General features: G+C 44.8%; 1 protein-coding gene across 2 annotated transcripts; it reads right to left on the reverse strand.

Moving 5' to 3' along the window:
• Positions 1–8772: 8772 nt before the first annotated feature.
• LOC142775661 (uncharacterized) lies at positions 8773–24464 on the reverse strand. 2 transcript variants are annotated; one of them, XM_075877295.1, is made up of 13 exons: positions 24355–24464; positions 24123–24213; positions 23942–24049; positions 23740–23884; positions 22356–22510; positions 18627–18855; positions 17706–17848; positions 17518–17626; positions 16408–16550; positions 16215–16341; positions 11559–15118; positions 10435–10576; positions 8773–9080 (listed from the first exon to the last, which is right to left on the reverse strand). In XM_075877295.1, the coding sequence occupies exons 3-13, from the start codon at positions 24000–24002 to the stop codon at positions 8885–8887; spliced, it is 5010 nt and encodes a 1669-aa protein (XP_075733410.1). In that variant the 5' UTR covers positions 24003–24049; positions 24123–24213; positions 24355–24464; the 3' UTR covers positions 8773–8884. The 2 variants fall into 2 exon arrangements, with proteins under 2 accessions (XP_075733410.1, XP_075733409.1); XM_075877294.1 differs by having other exon boundaries at positions 24119–24213.
• Positions 24465–26374: the final 1910 nt, after the last annotated feature.

Here is a 26374-nt window from a genome sequence, read left to right on the forward strand (position 1 = left end):
TATATATATATATATATATATATATATATATATATATATATATATATATATATATATATATATATATATATATATATAATTGCCCAAGTACATGCAGTCAAGTCACATGTTCCTGCCCCGCCCATTAACAATATCCGTGAAATGTCCCCTTAAAACGGCCGCTTTTCGTACGCGGTAATGTACACCGCGCATGTGTCCTACTACGTCAGGCTTATAATATATTTGAGACCTCATACCATTAAAAAAAGTTAAATTTACAAAGCACATTTGGGAAGAGACACTCTGTACTCACCTTCGCCAACGGTAAACGTTCGGCACAGAGGATTTTGCTGTTGTTGTTGTTGGCGGGGGAGGGGGTTGAAGATCAGCTCTTAACAATCATGAAAAGTTTCAGGGTGAAGGAGGTTTTGGTTCCCTCTCTTTTCCCCCTAAACTTACAACCTCCTGGTTCGGTGTATTTTAGCTCCCAATAATTATGACTGCTGGAATCTCTGAGGCCAAGGTTTCTTCAATTTTTCGAATTCCAGCTGCGGTGGCTGCATTTTCGATGGAGGCGGAAATGTTGTAGGCCCATGCTCTCAGGTTAAGGTGCACGTTAAAATACCCCAGGTAGTGAAATTTCCGGAGACCTCCACTACGGCGTCTCTCATAATCAGATGGTGTATTTGGAACGTTAAACTGCACATATCAATCGTCAATGTTTCTTTAATTAGAAGCGTGTAGTTTAGACCACAGTTCAAAAGTATTTTGAAGCTAACTAAGTTACCATTTTAACGGCTTAACCCCCCAAAATTATTGATCTTTGATCTCTCACAAGAGGTTATTGAACTAAGATTCCATACTTTGGCGTGTCATCCCTCAAGGGTTATGGCAGCATGTGCTAGACGTGAATGACGGGAGGCACAAATAAAGAAGAATTTAAATTAGCAATCCGGGGGAGCCTATACCTTTGACGTGTGGCTGTGTATATATAGCGCAGGCTGGCAGTTTATTTCTGGTTCTTCCGGAAATCTTTCCTCGTGTCCTAACTTCGACTTGACTAACCCAGTGGTTCTCGTGCGTTTAATCGCGGTATGCGAGTGCAGCGTGCGTACGCTGAGTTGGTTCCTAAAGATTGCGTGGGGCCCCAGTGGAAGTTCTGCTTGTGTGTGCATGGTTGCATCTATCGGAAGGACATGCGAGAAGAATCAGCAAAATTCTGCGATCAAAGAGCTTAATCAAGGTTATTCACTTCAAGCAATGTCTAAGAGTGGCATGCTCGTCTGTTTCGAAAAGACGTCTCAACGTGAAAATCTTTCACGAGTGGTGTAGACAAGCCGACATTCTGACAAGCCCTATAAAATGATGTGCGTCGGAACTTGCTCCCCCCCCCCCAAAAAAAAAAAAGATCCACCGAAAGGCAGCGTTCTACACCTGGGTCATGCTGTGGTGGATAATTTCCAACCAAAAGGCCCGGAGGTTGGGACCAAAGCTTTACGTGCAGCCAGGACTCCACCTTGTTGACAGGCTATCCATCACAAGAGACATTGCCCGGCAAGTACCTGAGAAAGAAATTGACAGATGTGTTTTTGAGTGTGGCAACGTGGTGAACAAAGCTTCAATAAGCAACAGGCCTAGCCTTAATGTTGCTCGAGTGGCTAGTTATTTGGTTGACAGCAACTTGAGAGTGGTTCAAGCAGGCAAAGAATGTTTCATGGTTGTTCGGCCGGAAGCCTCGGTGGTGATACAAAAGTTCCTTAAAGAATGTAAAGTGAGTGTATAAAGCGTGAAAAAGAAGGCTGTCGAGTTACTTGAGAAATGCAACCTAGAAAAACTGGCTTCTGACGTTGGGAATTCAAAAGTAATGAAATTGACGGCGTTTTTCACAGCAAAAACCCATAATCAAGAAGTTTCTTTTAGGCCTATTGTTTCGGAAAAAGGGGCATGGCAGTGCCTCGTTGCGGGGTATCTGCGAAAAATGTTGAATTTCTTGGAACTAAATGATCCTTTTTGCTGACTAATTCTGAGGACCTTACGGGGCTTTAAACACTAAATAGCAGAAGAAACAGTTGGTGTATCAGCATAGACGCCAAAGACGTATTACACGTTGCCGCATGCACCTTTAATGCACTGTGCCCAAGAGTGCATAACAGAAAATAACGATTAAGTGACGTTTCGCAACAGGCGCGGTATGCCCGTTGAGTCTTTGCTTGAGCTTCTGCACTTTTATTTAGAGAACACTTACGTGGGGTTCGACGAAAAAACGTTCATCCAGGTAAAGGGAGTCTGCATCGGTCGAAGTTAGCTCCCGTCTTTAGCGACATATTCATGGGCAGCACAGATCTAGACTTGGCATTGTGCCTACAAGGTGTAGTCTACAAAGTCTTCAGATATGTTGATGACTACTTAATTTTGGGGTGCGATGTGCACAAAGATGACTTCGGAGTAACGGTATTAAACGCTTTTAATTCTCTGGAAAAGGGATTAACATTTACATAAGAAGTACCGGTAGAAAAAAGCTACGGTTTTCGGATGCTAGAGTGTTTGGCAAATCATGTGTGTGGCACCTTCTCGCATAGAGCTGGAAAGCTGCTCATGGTCGGCTCGAGGACGCAGGGTACCCGTTCTCTGTGATGTTGGCTGTAGGTATCAGGTTATTCAAGGAGCTCAAACATGGAAGGGTGCCGTTTGTGGTAGCAATCCTTTATCTACAGCCTCCAGCGATTTTAATATTATCGCGCGAGCGTCAACCGCAGGCAGTATCAGCGCCTTACAACGGCGATAATCTCCGAGACCGGCAACAGTATACGTGCAGGCGCACAAAGCAGTGCTTGCGCAAGCGTCGTCTGCCAGGCTGTTCCTTTTAGGACGATGCACGCCCTACCACAATGACTGTATTAGCCTCCTTTGACATAAACAAGGAAAACAAAAGTGATGTGAACAGAGCCATGTTCACAACTTAAACCGTGATCTACCAATTCATATTCTCTTGATCTTTCCTGAGATTACAGTCAAAGAAACTGCCCAAAGTTAATGCGCGGGAATTTTTGAATAAAAAAGTAATAAAAAGTAATTAGAAGTGCTGTTAGAAGACCACAGCTAGCACCACAATTTCCATATTCGATTTTGCCTCCTCGAGTGCCGACAGAAAAACTTGTGAATAAAAACTCATGGCTTTGCTGCAAAGGCGAAGCATTCAACGTGATATCGACCAATTGGAAGCTCACGTGCAGAACGAAAAACATATCGAAACGTGCCCCGCGTTTCTCACACACAATTGACACACGAAACGTAGTCACAGGTACATATGGACGCGAATAAGCGTCTTAGTTGTTATTTTGCTGTGTCGGAAAAGCTAGCGCTTTTCGCGAACGGAGACTGCAATGGTTGCAGTGACCTTTGTGCGCTCGGTTTATACAACAGAATTGTTCCAGGTAAAGCCCAAGGCCAGCGAAGGCGTACGATCCTCCCCTCCTCTCCACTTTGAGACAAGATAACGTGAGGGAGCGTTGCTCCCCTCCTCTAAGCGTGGCAAAGTACGCGCGAGAGATTAGAGCGCACAGCGCCATGCGATGTGGCGACGAGCGCTCATTGCGCCATCTTGCTGGTAATGGGGAAAATGCAATTCTTAATGAGATGCCCTTGAGCAGCGGTAAGTGGTAAATATAAATATCTCTCCGTTTGAAGGTTGCAGGACCTGCTTTTCGGTGGCGCAGTGGATAACGCTTCGCTGGATAAGGCCCCTGTGGCTGGCATTTCTAGATATCAAGGGAGCTTACGACAGTGTGATTCAAGAAGACTTAGGGGGAATACTGGACATACTCGATGTGGAAAATAGATTAACTAATCTTCTAAAGGATATTCATAAAAGTAAGAGTGTAGTTATCGAATGGAAAGAACAGGTATCTGAACCTACAGAAATACAAAGCGGGCTTCGACAGAAATGTCCCTTGTCCCCTTTGTTATTTGTGCTGTATCTACAGGGACTAGAAGCCAAGTTAGAAGGGAGGGGGGGGGGGGGAGACGACTCAGCTTCAATCTCTCTTTTGCCAAGCAAGGAAAACACATTGAACAGTCATTACCAGCATTGTTGTATGCAGTTGATATAGTAATATTAGCCGACAACAAAGAAGATCTGCAGAGATTGATAGACATCTATGGTAATGAGGGAGATAGGTTAAATTTGAAGATCAGCAGCGAAAAATCCGCGATCAAGATTTTTAATGATAACAGAGGCAGTGAGCATAAGATACAGGAAGTAACGCTAGAAATAGTGGATAAATACAAATATTTGGGCGTATAGATAAATAACGAGGCAGAGTACCTAAGGGAGCACAAAAGATACGTAATGACCAAGGGTAACAGAAATCCAGCTGCAATGAAAAATAGGGCAATGTGTAACTACAATAGGTATGGCGTTGTAAGAGGGATTCGGAAAGGTGTCATGGTCCCAGGTTTGACGTTCGGTAATGCGGTCTTGTGCATGAAATCAGAGGTTCAAGCAAGATTGGAAATTAAACAACGTGGCATAGGTAGACTTGCTTTGGGAGCACACAAAAATACCCCAAATGAGTGGGTACAGGGGGACATGGGATGGACTTCGTTTGAGAGCAGGGAAGCTAGCAGCAAAATAGAATTTGAGGAGCGATTGATAAAAATGGGGGAGGAGCATTGGGCTAAGTTTCCGGCCATTTGCACATGAAGAATGTTGATACTAAATGGAGGAAGCGAACTCGAAAATTGTCAAGCAAGTACTTAGGCAACAGCGGAATACCAAGCCAAGAGGAAACATCGGTTAAGAAGAAGGGGAAGGAAACAGAGAAGGACATGTGGAAGATTGGAATGCTTGCGAAATCATCACTGGAGACCTACCGAAGGTTCAATCAGGAAATTGCAAAAAAAAAAAATCTACGATAATTCTCGGGGTAGTTCTCTGCTGTTCGAGGCCAGAACGGGGGTATGGTGGACCAAGACGTACCGAGCTAAATACGAAGGCACAGACACGGTGTGTGTGGAGAAGAGGAGGAAACGGCTGAGCATTTGATAATGTTCTGTAAAGGATTCCACCCTATAGTCCAAGATAATGGCTCGAAATTTTTCAAAGCATTGGGGTTTAGGGACAGTGAAGGCAAAATATACTTTAAACGGGTAGAAATAACTAGGAGGAGGCTAGCTTATTGATGCGTACAATCAAGGCGCGAGTGAAATCCAATCCTTAAACACATAGTGACAGAACTAACTTTATGGCTAGGTGGCCTGAGCTACCGCCCGATCTAAAGGGCACAACGGGATACATCCATCCATCCATCCGCTTTCGCGATTCAAAGGTCTCAAGTTCGATTCCGCGCGCCGCAGTATCTTATTTTTTTTTTCTTTCCGGCATTTTCTTGATTTTTGTACATCTATACAAACGTATACATATACAGCGAGTGATGATGATGCCGGCGGCAAAATCGATTCGAGAGTTTCCATATAATTGCCATCACTATAAAAAAGGCAAAACGTCCATGACGTCTCTATCTGCGATTGTATGCATTATGGGCGCCATTGAGTTTCCTAAAATTAACTAGAGAACACTTTGGCGCTGGGTAGTACACGGATCTACCTAGTATTCGAATCGTACGTGTGGCTTCGTTTACCGCTACGTTTCAGTTCTGTTTCGAAGAAAACAATGAACCCTTTTGAACTTCGTTGCCTGATTTAAAAAGTAGGCCTCAAAGAATAAGGTGGTAAAGCACAACCGCTGATTATTTGCTGATTTTTCTTTCGTGAGAAAACAACTCCAAGCCACAAGAACACCCAGAGAGCCAAAAGTACCAACATTAGACAAATCCGTGTACTACCCATCATTGCCATGCTCACTAAAGCGCCGTGCGTTGAAGCCCCCGTAGACACTAGCGCCATAGTTCCCCCTAGTGTATATTTAGGAAAATGTATGCCGGGCGTCTTTATTAAAGAAAGGAAGTGTTTCATCTTGAAAGGAACATCCTGGCAACGACGCTTGCGCTATAGCACTGCTTCGTGCGCCTGCGAGTACTGCTGCCAATCTCTCAGATTATCGCCGTTGTAAGGCGCTGATACTGCGTCCAGTTGACGCTCGCGCGTCATTATTAGGGAGTTTTAGAATACCGTTTGCAAGTGCTGCGGGCGTTGCGGGCGTAGCGGGCGCCATATGAGTTTTAGAATAGCGTTTGCCCTGCTGCGAACCGCAACGCACGATCACAGTGACAGCGTAGCGTCAAAACCAGCGCTTGCGGGCCACATGCGGGCCGCCATTACCGCGCGCAATTTCGGATTTTTCGCGTGCGGTCCACGAACGTGAACGCCGACTCGCGTTACGACGCATGCGCAGTGGCACTGACCGCATCGCAAGGGCTCGCGGTGCGCTGTTTTAAAACTTCCTATTGAGTACGCTAGAGGCTGTACATGGGCTTTCACACAGAATAAAAAAGGTACCTGCAAGGTACGATGTAAATGTGGTGTTTTTGGTCAAAAACTATATCGGAGGAGTGTGCGCATTGGTCAACCAGAAATGTGACAAACTGAGTAGTATACAAACTTAATGTAGCATTGAACACAAGCTTCAGTTTGTTGAATGTGCACGCAACGTGGTGTATAGTATATACCCATGACGTGTGGCTGTGTGTATGTAGGGCAGACTGGCAGATGTATTAATGCCAGGCTATACAAGGGAGCATATGTCGAGTTCGAAAGCTCACCCCAATACACATTTAGCACTGCATTGCAATGAGTGCGCATGCTTTTTTTGTTTTAACAACACTACCTTGAAACATAGGCATCGAAACTGAATTTCAAGAGAAATAATGGAAGCCTATCTCATTGACACGCTGAAAGATATATTTGTTAGCCAACCTTTGGTTGCCTTACTATATATAGCGTAATAAATTTTGCTCTTGTCTGTTGCTCAATGATCTTGTCACTGTGAGTTGTGGTATGTGCGCAGTTCAAATGCGTTTTTGTGGCAAGATAACGCAAATGTGAGAGGTATGAAGTCAATGTTTTCAAAAAATAAACCAGTTAGGTTAATTGCACCCATTTGTAATCTATTTCATGTTCCGTGTGCTTGCACAAACATTTCAATATTGATATGTAGGCGTAATCACACTTTCGCTTCAGTAATTTCTTGTTCGAGTGATTTGATACTACCCTGCCATCAGGACAGAAATTTCGAAATACACAAAGCTTGATGCATTAATTGCACCATGCCTCCCTTCGCTGCTTTCATACTGGATCAATCTGAATGCTTACGGACGTTTGTTTGAAGGCACATCAAATACATCGCGAATTCGTGAAGTACACAATGCACCACAAATTAGAGATTGTCAAGCATAACGAAGCATCTAGATCAAAACTCATTGAACAAGTGCTAGCATAGCTTCCGCCATGGATTTTCATGTGTAACACAACTGACAGAGTTGATTCGTGACCTCTCAAGTACATTGGACAAAGGCAGCACCGTTGACTGTATATTTCTAGATTTCCAGAAGGCATTCGATGTTGTACACCATGACGCATCAATTGAAAAGTTGTCATGGTATGGTATTGACAGCGCTGGGATTAGATGGATTAATTATATTTGCTGTTTAGGCGATTAAAATTTATAATAATGGTGAAAAGTCAGGTGAGACTGACGTTACGTGAGGGGTGCCACAAGTGTCGGTACTCGGCCCTTTGTTCTTCCTAATTTTTGTGATTGACATCACTAATAATATTGGTTCTTCTGTGCGCATGTTCACAGATGACTGTGTATTGTATAGAGAAATTCATGACAAAACCGATTGCGCAAGTTTACAAGATGATATAGATTGGATTGCACAGTGGTGAATACATTGGCATATGACAGTTAACGTTGAGAAAACAGTAGAAATAGGTTTTTCTAAAAAAAAGAACTGAACAGTTCAAACTAATTATTATATTAATGGAACACAACTATTGTCTGTGCGCGAATTTAACTATTTAGGAGTGTTCTTTACCGCCTATTTGTCATGGACACGACACATTGACTAAGTTGTCGCCAAAACATCTCTGGTGCTAGGGTATTTGAAAAGGAATGCTAAACAACTTCTGGAGAAAGCGAGGGCTCTTTCTACTGTGAGATCAGCACTTGAGTACTTTATTACAGTTAGGGATCCGGGGACGCAAATCAACAGGGATAAGCTGGAAAGAATTCAAAGTAGGGCTGTGCGGTTTGTTTTTCAAAACTATTCAAGGTAATTCAGTCTATCAGAGGCGAAAAAATTCATTTGATGGGATAGTGTTTAAAAAGGATGCTGCACTCAAATTAAAATTGTTACATTATCATAGACATTTATCATTCGCGAACTGGGATTGACTGAACGAAATATTTACACCCTGACTACTTGTCTAAGAGAGTGGACCACGACTTAAAAGTAAAAGAAATATCATGTAAAAGTATTATGTATACAGCAAGTCCTTTTCCCCCAATACCATTAGAGCCTGGAATCGGTTATCAGCACATTGTTAGCATAAGTCAAAATGCAGCATTAGTCCAGGCGCTACGTGATGTTAACATTGTTAGCATAAGTCAAAATGCAGCATTTGTCCAGGCGCTACGCGATGTTAATGAATAGGCCTAACCACGTTGTGATGTAGTAATATAGTTATGATCATGTTTCATGTTTACATGCTTGCTACATGTAACTCCTGCTTTGTAATATGTGCTCCGTGTATCCCCCCCCCCCCCCAATGCCTATGAAAGTGCTGTGGGCATTTGGTGAAAAAGATAGAACGAAATAAATGATACCTCGTCAGTTCAGTCCAAAATATTTATGTCGTCGCTTTTCTGGGATTTTTTTTTTCGTTCTGGCTCTTCGCGCATCGCTTCGATGACCATTTTTCTGCGGATGGTGCTTCGGTTGCTTCGTCACGTACGAAGTAACTGCAACAGGGCAGCTGCGATCACGAGTTTGAAGGAAATGCGCACCGCGCTGGCGTCGCAGAACATAACACCAGCTTTCTTCAGGTGATCTTCGGTAAAATTCTTGATCAGCTGCTGGCTGTCGACGCAGCGGTACTTTTGTGCGAAGAGGTTGATGCATTGAGAAAAGTCACGGGCATGCCTGCGAAGTAATCCGCATTAGAGTTTCAGCAACCCACGTATATAGTAAGACAATTCGACAGAAACAAGCGTATCAGTTTGTTTCTATACTAGTTTTCTATTTTTTTTTTCAGAACCGATTCTGAGCCGACACTGGTTCTTTAACGCAGTCAACTAATGGTAAAGTAATTACCGATTAAACAAAACATTGTGAATTCGGTCGCAGTACGTGAACTTGTGAAGCCGCTGTAAACAAAGCAAGCATTTCAGCTGACTGGGAGATTACATCGGTAAGTTACTCATACGTGGGCTGACGCTTATTTATAGGAAGACATTCCGGTAGTTTCTGCGTACTCAAGTCCATTATACCACGAATGAATTCACTTGAGACATGAATAAGCCGATTTCTCGCAATTAATAAAGGAGAACGTCCCATGGCTTTGTACAGCGGAACTAAACTCATCGACCTTTTTCCGTTCTATCAAATCATATACAGCATAAAGCATAAACTCAATCTAATTACCTTAGGCAACTTTTTTTCTGACCTGTATCGACCGAACATGGTGCCCCCTATGTCCGGGCGACATGTGAGGCTCTATGTCAGCCCCCCCCCCCCCCCCCCCCCGCAGAATACAGAATAGAGGGCCGATGGCAAGGTGGTGGCCCGGTAGCTAGCTCTTGGTGGTCGCTTCGATATATATATATATATATATATATATATATATATATATATATATATATATATATATATTCCTTACTTTTTTGTTTAAAGACGACTGCATTGTTCGCTAAATGTATTAAATATTCAGACAAAGAAGACGAAATATAGTGAACGTTTTTGTTAAAAGGCCACTCACCAACCCGCGTTCAAAGACGAGAGGGAGGTTTTCTCCACTGCTTCACTCACGCAATGCATGCTCTTCACCCCTTAGTTTTTAAAAGCACGTGAACAATGTCAGCACTAGGCGCTAGAGCCTATCAGGATTTCGCGCTTCTCGGCTACGCGCTGTTATCACCGCCTGCGCAGTTGTGAACGCACGAAGTGAAGTGCGATCGGCTGATCGTGCGAGACATTCATGCGAGACAAAAAGCGACGGCTGGGTGGCTGCGTGGCGATGCAGTGTAGGAGGCGATTCACATTTGATATTTCGTGCATACGGAACAGTCTATGGCATGCGCACTGTAGACGTCACGGTAAAGACGGTCTGAGTCACAGAAGTGCGATATAAGGGCAAGAAACGTCAGGATAGAATACGTTGCTCGTTTTTTTTGTTTTTTTTTGTTTTTTTTTTGTTTTTTCACATTTCGAGAGTCTGGTGAGTGTCCCTTTAAAGGCAGCAGCGTATGTGGCAGCCAACTGTCATTACGTTACTTACGAGCACACTGACTTCCGGAGTTGTGGTGTCAGCGATTGGGGTTCAAAGTGGCGTACAGTTCCGTTACTGACGGCTTTGAAGTCATCCTCGAATACCCGTCCACAGGCGTCCGATCTTCTTTGAAGATTGTGAGGTTGACATTCTGTGTTACAAAGGCAAAATGTAAGAAGAAAAAAAAACCATTACGGCAACAAATTTTAAACAGTCAGCACCATTTTAGCATAGCACCCGGAAGAACTAGGGAGCTTTAGTATAGCGGAAAATGCTCCCATTAACGTTAGCGTGCGCCTCCACGCTAACGCTAAAATTAAACGCGCTGCGTACGAACTGCTGATCTATTAGGTACAGCGTAAAACATTTAGGCTAACGCGAGCACATACGATGGCATCGGCACATAAAAACAAAATGATCTGTCGAATTCTCAAGTGTGCCACTAACTCTAGGTGATCCAAAGGCACCGTTGCTGTGCCTTAGTTCCACGCTTGGTTGCATTGAGCGAATGAAAACAGCGTTGCTATCTTGGCACTGCTACAGCAAATGTAATTGAATTGAATGAAAAAAACTATTCAGGTCAGTCGGGGCGTAAACTATACACATAACAGCCAACTCCCACGTCGGGACAGATAGGCCTAGCCTCTCCACCGTGTCGTGGACCTCGTAAACAAACCTAGTTATGTCTCCTGTACCGCTAATAAACAGTGGGCATATTTAGAAACGATATGTGCTTTATGATGCGGGACAATGACTCGAAAACGTGAAGTAAATAGTGCAGGCCAATTACTCGAAAACTTGAAGCAGCGGGCTTTTGCCTAAACAGGCTCTGCCATCTTGTATTACGTACGTAATCCCTCGCGTGCCTTAGTGTTGAAAGCTGTATTCCTGAATAGCATATGTCGTGAGAACTCGGTCTACGTTTACCTTCTGCGCCTGCGCAATTTGGAGTACACCGCAAAGGTTACGCTAAATCCTTGCGTTTGTTATTTTCCGTGATATACAAGAACTCTTCAATCTTAAAACAAACGTAGCACTTATATACACTTCACAAGAAAATAAGTACTTCCCGCGGATGTTTTTTTTTTTTTTGCATTTCTAGTTGAATTGCTAGATTTAGGTTAAACACTTACGCGACGTTTCGTCTTCCTCTGTGCCATTTCCGCCAAATTCTCGGCGCTGATCGGACAGCAGCCTCTCCATACCGAAAAGATCGTTGTTGTCACTCCAAATGTCATCCGTATACCAGGCATTGCGTTTGCTCAATTCCCCAAATAAAGGGTCCTGCCGTTTTTCCGTTCCGTCGATGTGTCTCCGGAGAAATTCAGTCTTAACGTCGTCTCTGCCAGCACTCCACATAGAAGACCTATCTGCACTGTCACTTTCAAGCTTCGCGTCTGTCTCGTAGTAGTCCTTATTTTCTCCCAGAGCCTTAGCATCAAAGTCTCGCAAAACTCTGTCGTCGTGAAAGACGTGCTCACTCGGGAAAAGCATCATGTCCGCTTTGCTGTCGCTCTCTTCCTTGTGCTTCTTTATGATTTCCTCTAGATCGTCCCTTACGAGCTGTTTCTTCATCTTTCGCTCTAGCTCGTACTGGTTTAGCTGAAGGTTGGTCTTCTGACTTGGCGGCTTTGCGATAGCGCTGCCGGTTGCCACGTCTTTCTTGTCGAGCAGTAACCCAGGTGATTCATCGATGTGTCTCACGTATGGGAAACCAAGTCTCGGCTCTCTTTTTCTCTTTTTGATGTCAAAGAATCGCTTCGAACCTTTCGCTTCACGCTGCTCGAAGCCCTCTTCGTGACTTTCTCGACCATCGTTGGGGTCTCCTTCGCTGTCCGAGCCCCTTATATGAGTTCCAGGAGAGTTTACTAACCTCCGATCAGACGATTCGTCTTTCCTTGTTCGCGCTTCTGGTGCACCGGCATGCTCCTTTGTCTCCCCAAGAAAGTCTGGCACAACTTTCTCTTTAGGTGACCGTAGGCCCGGCTCTGGAAGAAAGCTGTTAGGGCCAACGTAGTTTGAATCATTAGAATGATGCTGTGTTTGGCTTGGGAATGGTCTAAGTTCATCCGGATATGGGTTCATTTCATGTGGCTCTACTTCTTTATAGGTGGTCTTTTTCACTGGAAGTTTCCGTTGAAACGTCCGCCCATTTCTTGAAGCCTCTCCTGGCAGTTGAAAGTTTGGGTTGTTTGGTGAATAAACTGGATCATGGCCGCTAAGTCGCTTCATGGCATTTAGTCGGGGTGACGTTTCTTCCTTGGTCAGTGAAGAAGACCCGTCACTCATCTTTTCTGAAGCTTTGTTGTAATCTGCTACTCCTCTGTCATAATCTTGAATGATTCCTACAGCAGATCGAGGATCAGTGGGTAGGCCCGCTCTTGCACGAAACATCTTTGAAGCTAATCGCCGAGGATAGTTAGGCAGCGGCGCTCCTTGTCGGTGATTATGAGATATTTGCTCTCCGGTCAAAACGTCAGCACCGTCGTGTCTGGGCCATTTCGCGCCCATACCGCGGTCGGGTGAAAATGCGACACCAGGTGCATAATCTATATTCTCCATACCAGCAGCTACTTGCAAGTTTCTCGAATTGTCTGTATAAACTTTGCTACCAGGGAGCCTCATCGAAAACGCTCTGTGGTGACCTATTTGCTGGACACCTTGGTCTAGAGATTCTTCTTTGGACAGTACGGGCGCGTCGTCTTCTGGGAATGACATCGCGTCTCTGGGCACGTGGTCTTCTTCGTCTTCTATGTAGGGTAAGTATCCGAAGGCTGGTTTCTCATAATCACCGAGATCGTATGTGGTACTTCTGTATGCATGTCTTCGACGATGTAAGTCGATCCCCCGCCTGTCTAGAGGCACAATATTTTGTGGCCTTTCATCTTGCTGTGCTTTCCCAGCCATTTCATATGGTGCGTAATGTCTGATGTACGGGTTGCGCTCAATGTGGCGCATTCCGTACTCGCCCCTAAAGCGCCTAATGTCTGTTCCTCCGTTATGATTGTAGTACGCTAGGCTCCTGTTAAATAAACTTTGGTCGTGGTCGAGGCCCCCTTTCAATACTTCATTGCTAGTGGCGCCATACCTACGGACAGATTCTTTCCAAGCTCTCTGCATGTCAGATTTAGGAGCGAGGTGCTCCCTGCCCTTGTACCGACTGTAGTGCCTTTCCCGCTGTTTCTGCAGCAACTCAGCCATTCCTCTCGTATCCTCGTACATTTCCAGCTCTTCTTCACGGCTCAATGGTGGCACACCTCTCCAACCTTCGGCATCGCTATCTCCTTGCCTTGCTGCGTGCGGTACCATCCGTATTGATTTGTAGAATGGCAAGTTCAGGGCCGAGTTCCTGAACTTACCAGGATTCGGTTGACTTTCGAAATTGGTAACGGAATCTTCAGATTCGAGGTCTTTTCTCGCAGAGTTATCACTGTTGTAATCAGGTGGATTACCCAATTGGTCTATGAAGTATGCTCCGGGCCGCGCAAAGTCTTTGCTAACTCGATTGCTCGACAGATCTTGGACAAGTTCTGGGGACCCGTATTCGTATCTATGTTGCGACCTGAGTTTGCGCGCTCGCTCAACGCCTGCCCAGAACTCCTGCTTTTTTCTCAGTTCGGAATCTCCGTCCTGTTTCTGCCCAGTCAATGATGCATTACTGATCGCTATTTGTGGTGACAACTGCGCGTTTTTATGGGCTGCATCCTGTTTCTTTGTCGTTGAAGTCACCTCCTGATCGGCATAGTCATAGGCAGGCTTGACATCTAGGCTGTCTGGTACTTTATCTTCTTCCTCAACGTACTCGTCGTAGTCTGGACCGTAGTAATCTTCCATAACTTGGCTTAACATTTGATGTTTAATTGCAGCAGACAAATTCTCACCACGCTTTCGTTGCCTCGCATTGCCGATGTCGTGACTGCCATTTCCATTGAGCACCATACCTCTTCGCGGACTTTCATATCGTATTCGTGCCCCCCTCCTATTTCTGAGACATGCCTCGTAATATTGCCTGTGCAGTATCCTTCCGAAGCTCCTCACGTGTCCTTTCATTACGGGGTCATCTTTGCACCCCAGCTCGCTTGCCGAGTCCGGAACGCATGTCTCGTACTTCTTGAGCAGTGGACACAGTACTTCGGCCTTCTGGTGGACCAGCTCCATTTCTTCCAGTATTCTGCTGAAGCTCAGACCACAGTGGAATATGCGCTTCAAAGCTGGAAGCCGTCGACACGACGGTGAATTGGGAGACATCATCGGCGTGGACAGGTTAGACCACACCATCTTCTCGCACCTCTTAACGTAGCCAGTGGTGAACGGCTGCAGCAAGGGAGCGACGTGGGCATGCAATTCAGACATGGCGCACCGCGTGCGGCTCTTCACTTCAGAGATACAAGAATTCATTTCCTCCAGCCTCCGGCAAACCTCAGGAGACATTTCGAGGGGTGAGAACTTCACTTCCCGTACGGCTGTCTGAAAAGTGAGGCCACACAGGAAAACCTTGCGTACGGCAGTGCCTGTCAGACACTCGGTTTGCGCTCCCCGTGGAGGTGGCACATCATAGTCTGAGCACTCTTTTGCGTGCTCTTTTTTCCACGTGTCTAGCAGTGCGCTCATGATGCTCGTAGCCTCGTCTGCTAGGAGGCACCCTGACTGCTCTTTGGCGTTGATGAAGCATTTCTCGAAGTTTTCAGAAATCCTGTGTTACAAAGAAAGTTTAATGGTTAGAGCCATAATAGGTAAATAGTAATCACTACACATTGTTATTTTTAACGGGACACTAAAGGGCAACAATGACTTGGTTTAGATTGATAAACTGAACTCTGCGAAATCTAATGCCGTAAGTTTCACTGTTATAAGTTCGTTATTAGCGGAGAAAATCTAGGTTGAAGTTTCATCTTTAAATTTCATGCCGAAATCTCCACGGGTAACATAACAAACCACGAAATGTATTTTTCGTATTTTAGTGACACTTGATCGCTGAAATGTTGCGAAACTTCGTATGCTAAGTCTATGGTACCCAGAATATCAGTGTACTTCATTTTTATTGAGTAGAAGTTATGAAGGACCCCGTACACGCCTTCAAAATTTACTACGTCGTGGAGTTTGGTGCGGGAATTTCACGGTGGTGTTTTCACCCGTACTTTATTTTTGCGAGCTTTCTCTCTTACCAAGCGTCATGTTGCGGTAAGAGTGCTGTTATCGCGATTTTGTAATGGTACTTTACTAATACGTATAAAATCGTTTTGCTCTTTAGCGTCCCTTTAACCTATTCGCAGTGCGCATGCAAACTGCTGTGCAACGCAGCACTCAACATCATTTTCCTTCGCTATAACTGAGGGCAGACGCTACACCACTTGCTCAACTGTTTCCTTCGGATTCATAGCTTGTCGATAACCCTCGTTCTCGAAAAATCTGCAGTGATCCCGCAGTCTTTCCGCCACTGTGACAAGCTGACAAGGAAAATATTCGAGGCCCACAGAATTCAAAAGGTAGGCCTAAAGGGCGTCAGTCAGCCGTCAATCGCTCTTCATGACAATGAAATATCATTTTTAGTATATTGTAACCGCTAACGTTGTTAGGATGAAATGTTTTGTATATACACCGAAATATTTTCAGTTTTCTTGGCTTGTGAGAGCATGCGCGGAAAAAAAATCTACATGTTTGATGTTCGTCTTGTGTCCTTTTACTGTCTTTTACTTCGACCAGCTATGAATCGTTACCATTTTGCCCAGTTTTCGATACTACTCAGTTCCTTCGGATTCTTTTGCACTCGCAAATGAAGTGTTTCATACCTGCATCGTTCCTTGTCACCTTGTCTAAGTCCTTCAAGGCGTGCCTGAACCTCCATTCCACAAGAAAAGTAGTTATTGAACAGCGTTGTTCGTTTACAAGTCTCTTTGTAGACTGAAGTTTCAACATCTGAAAAAAAAACAGTCGGTTATTAGTTATTTACTAAAATTTCTCTTCGCGAGCAGATTAGCTTACTTCGCATGCCTTTGCAGCTGGTGTTCACAGTTGTCATGACATTATGGAGATAGGTAAGGTGGTAGCTCAGGGAGAGGTTTTTCATGTTGCAGTGTGTGGCACGTTCGGCAGCTGCGACGCATTCCTTGTAGGAATGTACCTGACTGGAAAGACACCTTGAATACTGAGTGCACACGACAATTACATATTTTCATATATTAGATTTTTTAATCATAAGCATACTTGGACGTTGACACATTGACGCAACCAACCAACTAGTTGTTGCTTGCGAGCACATTTGCGCCAAAAAAATGTACTTGAGTAATGGCAAATTTGCACTATATTTCTTGCCCAGAACTTTAGTGAAGAACCACAAGCATCTTATAAACAAATGAAATTAAGAGCTGTGCTGACAACTCTATGCTTCATCGGAACACTAGATAAAAACGAAAAATACATATAAAAATTACAAGATACGTATAAACAATGACCTATGCTGCTGGTTTGCCCGTATTTTCTCTTTAATTGTTCATGAACTGTGCCGACACTTTGTTACAGCCTAAGAGCTTAGCGGAGTTTAGATAGAATATCGAAGATAAGTTATCGTGCAGTGGCCCCTTCAAACCGCCATAAGAAGGATGGAATTCATCATTGTTTTAACCTAATTTATAAGTCAGTGATGCAGGTGAACGCACTTCTGTACGCTTCCAAATTAGTTTCGTGTAAAAGCTTGTGTTAAAAACTAGCCATATTACGGAATTTTCAAAAAATACTCTGCCACCTGTAGTAGCCTCAAAATCTTCGTGCCTTACCCCCATATTAAATAAAACGCTCCTTGACTTTACTTGCCTCTGTCTTTAATGCAGCACCAACGTGTTCCGAACGCGCTGACTTAATGCGGTACGGCAGCACAAACGTGATTCAAACGCGCTGCCTTGAGGCGGTGGCAAGTCAAGTTTAAGTAAAAAAAGGTTTCTGAATACGAGGGTAGTTCCCTATAGATCTGTCCTCTGTCCCATTTAGTCATGCATACTAGTTTTCTATGGAAGCTCGTCGGAGAGAAAAAAATTCCAGTGCTTTCGTATGCTAAAGAAGTTTATCGCACTGAGTGAGTATTTGCGGGATACTTACGTGCAGATATCTTGATCGACGCGGTCCCCTGTTGTCTCGTATCTGTTTACTCCACAATGCAGAAATTTTCTCAAAAACGGCAGTAACTGGCAATCGAGGTCTGGTATTTCTGCGAATAAACACAAGTGTTTGTGACTCGTTGCTTTTGAAATTGCACAATGAGCTCCTACAATGAAAGTATCGCTCACGTGTCTGTTGGCTGCACTTTCCAGCCACCTTGCGGTTCACAATATTCGCCAGGTACTTGAGATGCGAGTGTACTTCCGTCCCAATTCCGCACTCCGAATAGAGGTGAATGTTGTCTATGCAGTTCCGAAACTTTGCATTTCGTCTGTAAGAAAGAGAGCTATATGTATATTTTTTTTTCGGATTCGCGCAACCAGGTGTTGTCATTTCTACTGGAGCTGTCACTTCGTAAATTATAGTTGGTTACAAAAGAAAGCACGGCCGCTTACTTAACTTATTTCGTCGCTAACACCAATTACGAGCTATATAAAGGGCCGAGCGGACCAGGCTGTCCATGTTGACCATCGTGCTGGAAAACGGAGGGGCAGTGCGTGCAAGCGCACCACCGTGCTCATTCAAGCCTAACACTCTAATCAGTACTTCATGTCCATTTTATACAACAAACTTTTATACGCTATGAAATGGCTCACTGTATCAGACCTGAGTGACGTCTTTGGGCTTGGAAAGTCATGCAATAGGAAGGGAACAGCGCCGGATCACGGTGATGGTCATCAGGCACGGTGTAAGTACGTCTCAGGCGGTAACACTCGCCACCGAGTGCGAAAAGGCAGGGTTCTCAGCTTTAACAAACACACAGGAAAACAGATGCCGCGCCGCGCGGGATCAGCTTTGAATTTAGAGTATAGATTAGAGGCATCGAGTTATCCGATTCTGTCATTGACCCGCGAAATATATGCACCTGACAATCATCAATAAGATTTTTTAGGCAATCCACTGGTTTCCTGAACAAATAAGTATGTGCGCGTTTATATATAGAGTGCTCCTTAATGACTGAACCTTGTGGATGAAGGCGAGTGTAAGAATCACTCGTCCAGTGCTAGTATAGTCTGCTAAAGATCCATCTGAATGAAGCAACTACGCACCTGCACTCCGAGGAAGCTATGCGGCTGTACTTGTCTGGCGTCCCACCTACAACAGCAGGCGCGTCGAACATGATGCCGAAGTGCACACCACGAGTTGTCGCACTCGCGTCCTCGCTGTGGTTCTGCGGCACGACGGTTTCAGGATCGCCCAAGTAGAAAGAACTTGTGCACTCGAGGAACCGCACGACCGCCACTCGGATGTCGCACACGGTGCTCATGTCTGTCAACACTGCGTCAGAGAGAATGCGCGCCAGTTATACGCATTGCTTCCACAGCGAACTACATTTCATCGATCCATCTCAGCAGTGATGTTAATTGGAGTATGATGGAATGTAAGCTGCTGAATGCAAGCTAAACCTATGAATGGAAGGGCCCTGGTCAGGAAGAGGTAATCCGCTTTTTGTCCCTCCAGCCTAGGCAACTTTTCTTGTCTAAACAAATCGAATGAAAAAAAAAACAAGCCTGCGCAGACGGCACCGCACAGTCACAGTGAAAGCTAGAAAGATTGGCCTTTCAGAGTATTTTCTAAACACTCATTGGGTAACTGCTCCAAGCACACCTGCTGGGTACCCACTATGGCATTATTATTAATAATTCCAGTGTAGTAGAACAGCATACGCTATGCTATTTTTCATTATTATTCTGAGAAGCGTTGTATACGCTAAACACTTGCAAAGAATTTTGTGCCAATTGTTCATGCAGTGGCTGACGACGATGACGAATGATGCCTGAAGTTCATATGCGCCGCAATTATTAGGTGATCAAAAACAAACTTTTGTAATGGGTTGGAGCATTAGATGACCCACTCGTTACGCTATTCGCATTGTGTGATGCCTTGTTGTTTCTTTGCTGTTCTAAAACGCTTTATTACTCATACTAATCCTGCCCCGCCGCGGTGGTCTAGTGGCTAAAGTACTCGGCTGCTGACCCACAGGTAGCGGGATCGAATCCCGGCTGCAGCGGCTGCATTTCCGACGGAAGCGGAAATGTAGGCCCGTGTGCTCATATTTGGGTGCACGTTAAAGAACTCCAGGTGGTCAAACTTTTCGGAGCCCTCCACTACGGCGTCTCTCATATGGTGGTTTTGGGACGTTTGACCCTACATATCAATCAATCATAATAACCCTTTGCCACCGCACAACACTTCCCCTGATATCTCGGAAACGCAACCAATACTGCTCATTCTTGGGTACATAGTTCTTCAGTTACCCCCTCAGCAGTTGACATTATTATTGTGGCACGTTTGTGGAGGTAGCAGCCACAAAGAAGAAGCGCGACCAAGGTCTTCGGTAAAGCCGATGTGCGTAAGGTGAGGCGGGAAAGCGCCAGTTTCGGGACGACGTACCGAAGCTGTTTCAGTGAGTATTAGGCTTACAACTATGACGTTGGTTCCCATTTTGTGTACACTATTAATTAGCAGGAAAAAAGAAGCCATTTTTCTCATTTTCTAATCACTGAGCATTGATGACCTAACTTGATGCCATGTTAATTAGAAAAAATCTTTACACCACTGGGTCCATCTCTTGTTTGTGGTCTTCTGAATTTTTAACTACGAGCAAAACACACGCGAAAAATATATCCGAACAAAATAAAAATTTAGGGCAGAAAGGGTGAACGCAATTCCTTTCCCAACATGAAGCCTGCCTAAGGCAAGATTGCGAACAAGTCCCAAGCACCGGCATGGCTCTGTGGTCTAGTACTGGGCTGGCGCGCAGCGGACCCGGGTTAGAACTCCAGTGTGGCCTTGGTATTAGTTTTTTTTTCTTATTTCGCGATGGTGGTTGTGAACACCGGCGGTGGCTGCAACTATGGCGCCACGTGTGACCCGAGTTTCGATCTCAGAACAGCTTTCGCTGTAAAAAAAAAAAGTGCGCGCTTTCTTGTTGTTCATGTGTGGGAACGTTTCCTGTACAGAGTTTTTGTTCCATATTACACTTTAGCACCACAGCAAACTTTATTAAAGCGCTCTCAGCTGTAAATAGTTGCACCTTCCTCTTGTGATAGCGAACGATATGGAAACTACAACGAAATGTGATGGCAAACAGCTTCTGAAAACAAAAGAGGTCTCGAATTCGCTTCACTGTGATGGTGATCAGTTCACGCCACTCACTTTGTACTATAAGGAATGCCACTTTCTGCGGATCATCAGGTTTCCGCAAGTTGGTCATGCAAGTTTGCATGTTACCAATAACCAACTCTTTCATGTTAAAAAAAAATTGCAGGCAGGTTCACTCCCGCTGTTTCGGGTGAGAAAATGTCGTGTGACAGCATGTTCAGCCCGCTCAACTCATATTATATTCAGTCACTTGCTCCCATGCGCACGGCACTGTCTGAGCAGAAAATTTGATGTCAGGCAAGGCACGTACTAGCAAATAATCCTGTGAATGTTACTGTGCCTTAAAACGCAAGTTCTAAAAGGAGTTTAAAACTGTTTTAGCAAAGCTTCGCGTACTGTTCGCTCAGTTTGCGTCTCAAGTGCCCAGGCACTGCAGGGTGGCTGCATTGTTTCTCACTGTCGATAGACGCAACCGGCCCTCAATAAATTTGACTACAAAAAAAAAAAGACGAAGGCAAGTGTCAACGTAGCTTTTCGCGTTATGGTTAGTTATACCCAATAACGGTTATTACAGTGCTAGCAGACACTTTGTATAACAGTTAATGTGGACACCTTTAGTTTGATTGATATATAGGGCTTAACGTCTCAAAACCACCATATGTATATAAGAGACGCCGTTGTGGAGGGCTCCGGAAATTCCGACCACCTGAGGTTCTTTAACGTGCACCCGAATTTGAGCACACGGGCCTACAGCATTTTCGCCTTTTATCTAAAACGCCACCGCCGCAGCCGGGACCAGATCCCGCGACCTGCGGGTCAGCAGCCGAGTACCTTAGTCACTAGACTACCACGGCGTGGCGTAGACACCTTTTGTTCTTATACTGTTGTTTCTGACGAAAGTTCAGTTGTGAGTTAGCGCTCATCCCACAGTGCCTTCCTCATCCGCGGGTGCTAGCGCTATGACGTGTTGAAGACATGTGGCCGTGTTCTCCACATATATATATTCATATATATTCGCGGTATACCGAAAATCCCGCCCGCGGTGCCTGGTGCGGCCCAATCGTATGCTGCGGCGCTGACCGGCAGCGGTCCCGGCGCTGCGGCCCAAGCTCGTGGTCCCGGCGTGGGGGTGTCGGGAGCCCCGGCCCCACATCCGGATCACGAACACCTGGCGTTCCTGACACCATCGGCGCAAACTACAACGCCAGCACGGGACGTACTGCGGCTACTAAAAACGAACATCGACCCGGCGTCCAAGGGCATCACCGACATCATCCTACGACACACGAGGTACGGTCTGACCGTCTTTTCAAACAAAAATGACACTATACAAAACCTCGTTAAGGCGATACGAACTGTTCACGAACAATCACGAACGAATCTGTTGCATAACTTGATCAGTGATATGCAACGCTCTCTATAACATGAATGTTGTGCTCTACTGAAGTACGTGGCCTTGAACGAAGTGCACCAGTTAAAACCTTCCTATAGACGCTGGCAACGAAGCGAAGGCGAGATAGCTTTCCTTCAGCTGTTCGCACAACCGTTGCGTGCCCACGTACCATACGGTTTCCACTGAACGGCTGATTGTCATATGTTGCGCTACAACGGTGTGAGTTTATATAGGAGCTAAGCACTGAGCTCTAAGCCTGTCTATTCAATCCGTTTCTTACCGGAGCTGGTTTCTCCACTTGAACTGCAACTTTCTTTGTACATCTCGTTGACCAGGGTCGAGATGTGCTGAAGATGGAAGTTGAACTCGGAGCTTCTACCGCACCGCGTCGAACGCATTGAGTCTTCGAAGCATTTCTCGAATCCTTCTGCTTTCCTGCAGAAAAGTAGTAAAATTTTTCCTGTAAGCGCAGTATCTGCGTCTCACACTAGTATCTATGCCGACCTGATGTAAGAAAACGAGACTTATGTAAGAAGCGAGGGAGCTGAGTCACGCGGCAAAATAACGAGTATATTCAGCAAGTGCTCTTGGGTAATAAAACCAGTTGAGTTTTTCACTGCACCAAACTTCTTCCTCTGGAGACTTCCCCTAAAATTACGAGACTATTTGTTGCGTTATTTCCTTTTAATCTAATACATTGTTATGCACAATCCAGATGGTGTAAGAATAACTATTTATTGGGGCTAACTTGTGCCTGAAAAGTAAAGGAAAATGTATCAGCGTTTCTAACAGGCAATCCGCAAAATGAATCAATCTCCGAGAAGACCTCGAGTGGTGGCCCACTTCTTTCTCGTCAAAATCCCGTGCTGAGGAGGCGCGTGCCGTCAGGGCCTGACTCATCATCGGGCTGCTGGCCTCTTGGGGGGCGCATGAACTAGCGCGCGTAGTTTGAATACTGCCTCTGTCATGCGTATATATATATATATATATATATATATATATATATATATATATATATATATATATATATATATATATATATATATATATATATATATAAACTTTATGTCATTGGAGTGGCGCTTATATGCAGACCCGAACTCTTGATATTGACGCTGCAAAATAAGGGAACACCCACCTAATGATTGCTATATTAAAGCAAATGCATTGAATATCACTAAAAGATTTTGAAGTTGGGCTTAACCTGGAGTAAAAGCGTGCACGTTTCTACGCACAAAGTGGCCCCTTAATTCTAATACAAATGTTAAGTGCTCAGCTGCACTGAGCTCTCGAGAATAACGTGACAGAATAATCTTCCAGGCCACAGTTGCTGTACTAGAGCAAAAACATGAAGTATTGCGTATTTAAATTTAGTTTTCACGTTAAAGGGCTACATTTTTCAATGTTGAGATTTCAACACCCTATTTATCAGCCGTGGAAAAGTTCTTTCACATGTAGTAATAACTTGGCGGAAAAACGGCGCTACGGGACAGGTGGATAACAAAAAAGCGTCAATCGAGACTTGAGTTGTCAAAATGTTATCTTCGATATGCAGCTGCCAAACAAACTATTACATTAAGCATATCGGTTTGCTTTCTTCTTAGACACTTTTTTTTTGTCGAACTCTGTGTGTATACTTTTCATGGTTGGTATGCTGTACTCACTTGCACGTTGCGTTTTGGTCCGGGTTTTCCAGGAGGCTCTTCTCTCGAACGGCATGGCCAACCACGGCTCCGCAGGCGCTAAACCGTTTGAGGGCGTGGTACCGCTGGCACTTGGTCTTGGGGACACCCTTCGCATTCGAGAAGGCTGCGAATGGTTGCTCTGTTAGTCTCGCAGACACGCTTTGTATTAGGTAGGGCTTACGCAAACCATCGGTAGGTGACAACAGGAGAGCGACGAAGAGGAGGCAGTGCAAGGGTGCCATGGTCTTCCTCCCCTCACAGCCTCGGACCAAGGGAACCAAAAGCGGCCCTGCACGAATTGAGGGGGAGGGCCTGATGGATCAGTTACTCCGATGGCGACGCGCCACCGCGAACTTACTCACTGCTTGCAGATCCTCGCTCCGGACCCGGGAAAGAACTACCGCGTGCCTCGATTTAGTCGCTTTCTAGTCATCTCGTGCGAATGCTACACACCTGAAACGGGCGAAACCTACTCGTCACGGACTGCAGCTCTCGGTATAAGGCGAAGCAGCTGGGCTAGCGATGGGAGGCAAGCGCTTTGTCTTCCTCGCTATAGATTCTCGGAGTAAATAACGAACACAACGAATTACTCACCATTGTGCAGAAGAAAAATTTAAAGGTTACCTAGCATCGAACGCTTCCAGAACGCTACCAACAATCATTGGCGTCGGCGCGAGATTCTGCACGGACTCACCTTTTGTGTTGTCTTTTTCGGTCGTCTCGCGGTGAGAAAAGGAAAGATAAAGAAGTAGTGAAAAGAAGTCTAATTTTTGTCACTCTTTTCAATCACAATGGTTTACTGTTGTTATTATAATGTTTCTCTTGCTTCATCATTAATGAGTTATTTCCTAAGTTATTTACTTCAAAAAACAACTTGTGTTACAATGCTGTTTACATTCTAAAAACAAGGTACCACCCACTACGTGGCCGATTTGCCGGGTGAGTTGTGCCAGGTTTGTCAGAAACGGCCATTCAAATACCAAGCCAATGTGAAGGCTATTACGTAACTTGTGTGGGACGAGGGTTAATATATACTTGGCAATGTTGGTTTCGATGTACTTTATGTGGCAACAAAAATTGAAGTTCTAGCGAAAACAGTCCGGGTCATATGGTTTCACCATGAAGGGGGGGAGGGGGGCAAACGCGAGTGCGTTAGTTGCACTGATGATGGTTATTGTAAATACTGTCGTTTCCAACAGAAAATTTATTTTTAAGTCATAGCGATCTATTGATAACGCCTACGTAAATCTTGATCAAGTCCCTATATTTAGCGAGTGCCCATTTCATATTTTAATGAAACCACGTCTCATTCAAATCAATAGTTCTGTTATGCTTGCTATATCATGACAGATTCGTAATTTTAATTGCCTGCCACTGTTGCTTTTACGCAGTGAAGAAACACGACCAGATCAAACTTGCGCCAAATCCTTGCGAGGTTTTTGAAGGTTACAATGCACCGTCAATGCATAATCTCAAACTACAAATCACATCAAGTCATCGATGCTACTAGAATGACTAGTTGAGGCGAAAATCGGTATAGAGAGAAAACATTTCCGTGCTTTTAGACGTTTCATGCTTTTAGGAGTTCAGTCCCCGCAAGGGGCAGGTTTTTTTTTTTTGTTTTTGTCCACTTTTCTTTCTTCCCATTTCTGATGCATTTTCGATGCATTTCCGATTGAGGCGGAAATGTTGTAGGCCCGTGTGCTCAGATTTGGGTGCACGTTAAAGAACCCCAGGCGGTGGAAATTTCCGGAGCCCTCCATTACGGCGTCTCTCATAATCATATGGTGGTTTTGGGACGTTAAACCCCACATATCAATCATTATCTTTCTTCCCATTTCCATTAAAATTTTCTACTGATAACATCCCCTATACTTTCCTTGCCATAATTGTTTGTTAGTTACTAGTATTACATGAGTATCACATGTCACGTGGCTAGTCACGTGAAACTCATATGATGATTCTTTAGTCCTGTCAAACGAGTATCGTGGGACACCAGTGACGCGACTCCCTGGTCACGTGACCAGTTAAACGACCTTCTGTTTTCAGTTAATACTATAGGTCGCCTGACGCCAATCGCTTATGAAGGGAGCAGTAACGTTATATCTTGTTGTTACGTGATGCCAGTATCACGAGAGTGATACTGCCATCACGTGAATAGTTTTGTTATATGTTCACGTGACATTTCTTAACTACCACTTTTTTGACAAGGCTAATCAGTGACAACCTCGAGTTAGTAGCCGCATGCCAGTTTGCTGTGCGGAGTCCTGTCTAGGTAGGTCTCACGGAGCAGGTGCGACGCAGTTGCGGCATTAGCGGTTGCTATAGAGCGTATGGTGCTGCCCTCTTCATCTTCAAGGGGTCAACACCATCGCCGTGCCATTTGGGAAGTCCATTCATACGCGCTATTCTGCTGTCCATGCTTAGGTGTGCAGGGATGGTTCTGGGGTCTCTAGACATTCATGTCTCCATGCGGATCTCGAACACAACGTGTGCGCAGAGTTGTTGGCCCGAGTGTCAAGCGTACGGACTTCCTAAGTGGCGACCCCGACGCTATAGCGATCCTCGCAGATGACGTCATGTGCATACTCCTGATAGACAACGCGAGCTGCCC

This window comes from Rhipicephalus microplus, chromosome X, assembly GCF_043290135.1.
Source record: "Rhipicephalus microplus isolate Deutch F79 chromosome X, USDA_Rmic, whole genome shotgun sequence".
NCBI classification, from domain to species: Eukaryota; Metazoa; Arthropoda; class Arachnida; order Ixodida; family Ixodidae; genus Rhipicephalus; species Rhipicephalus microplus.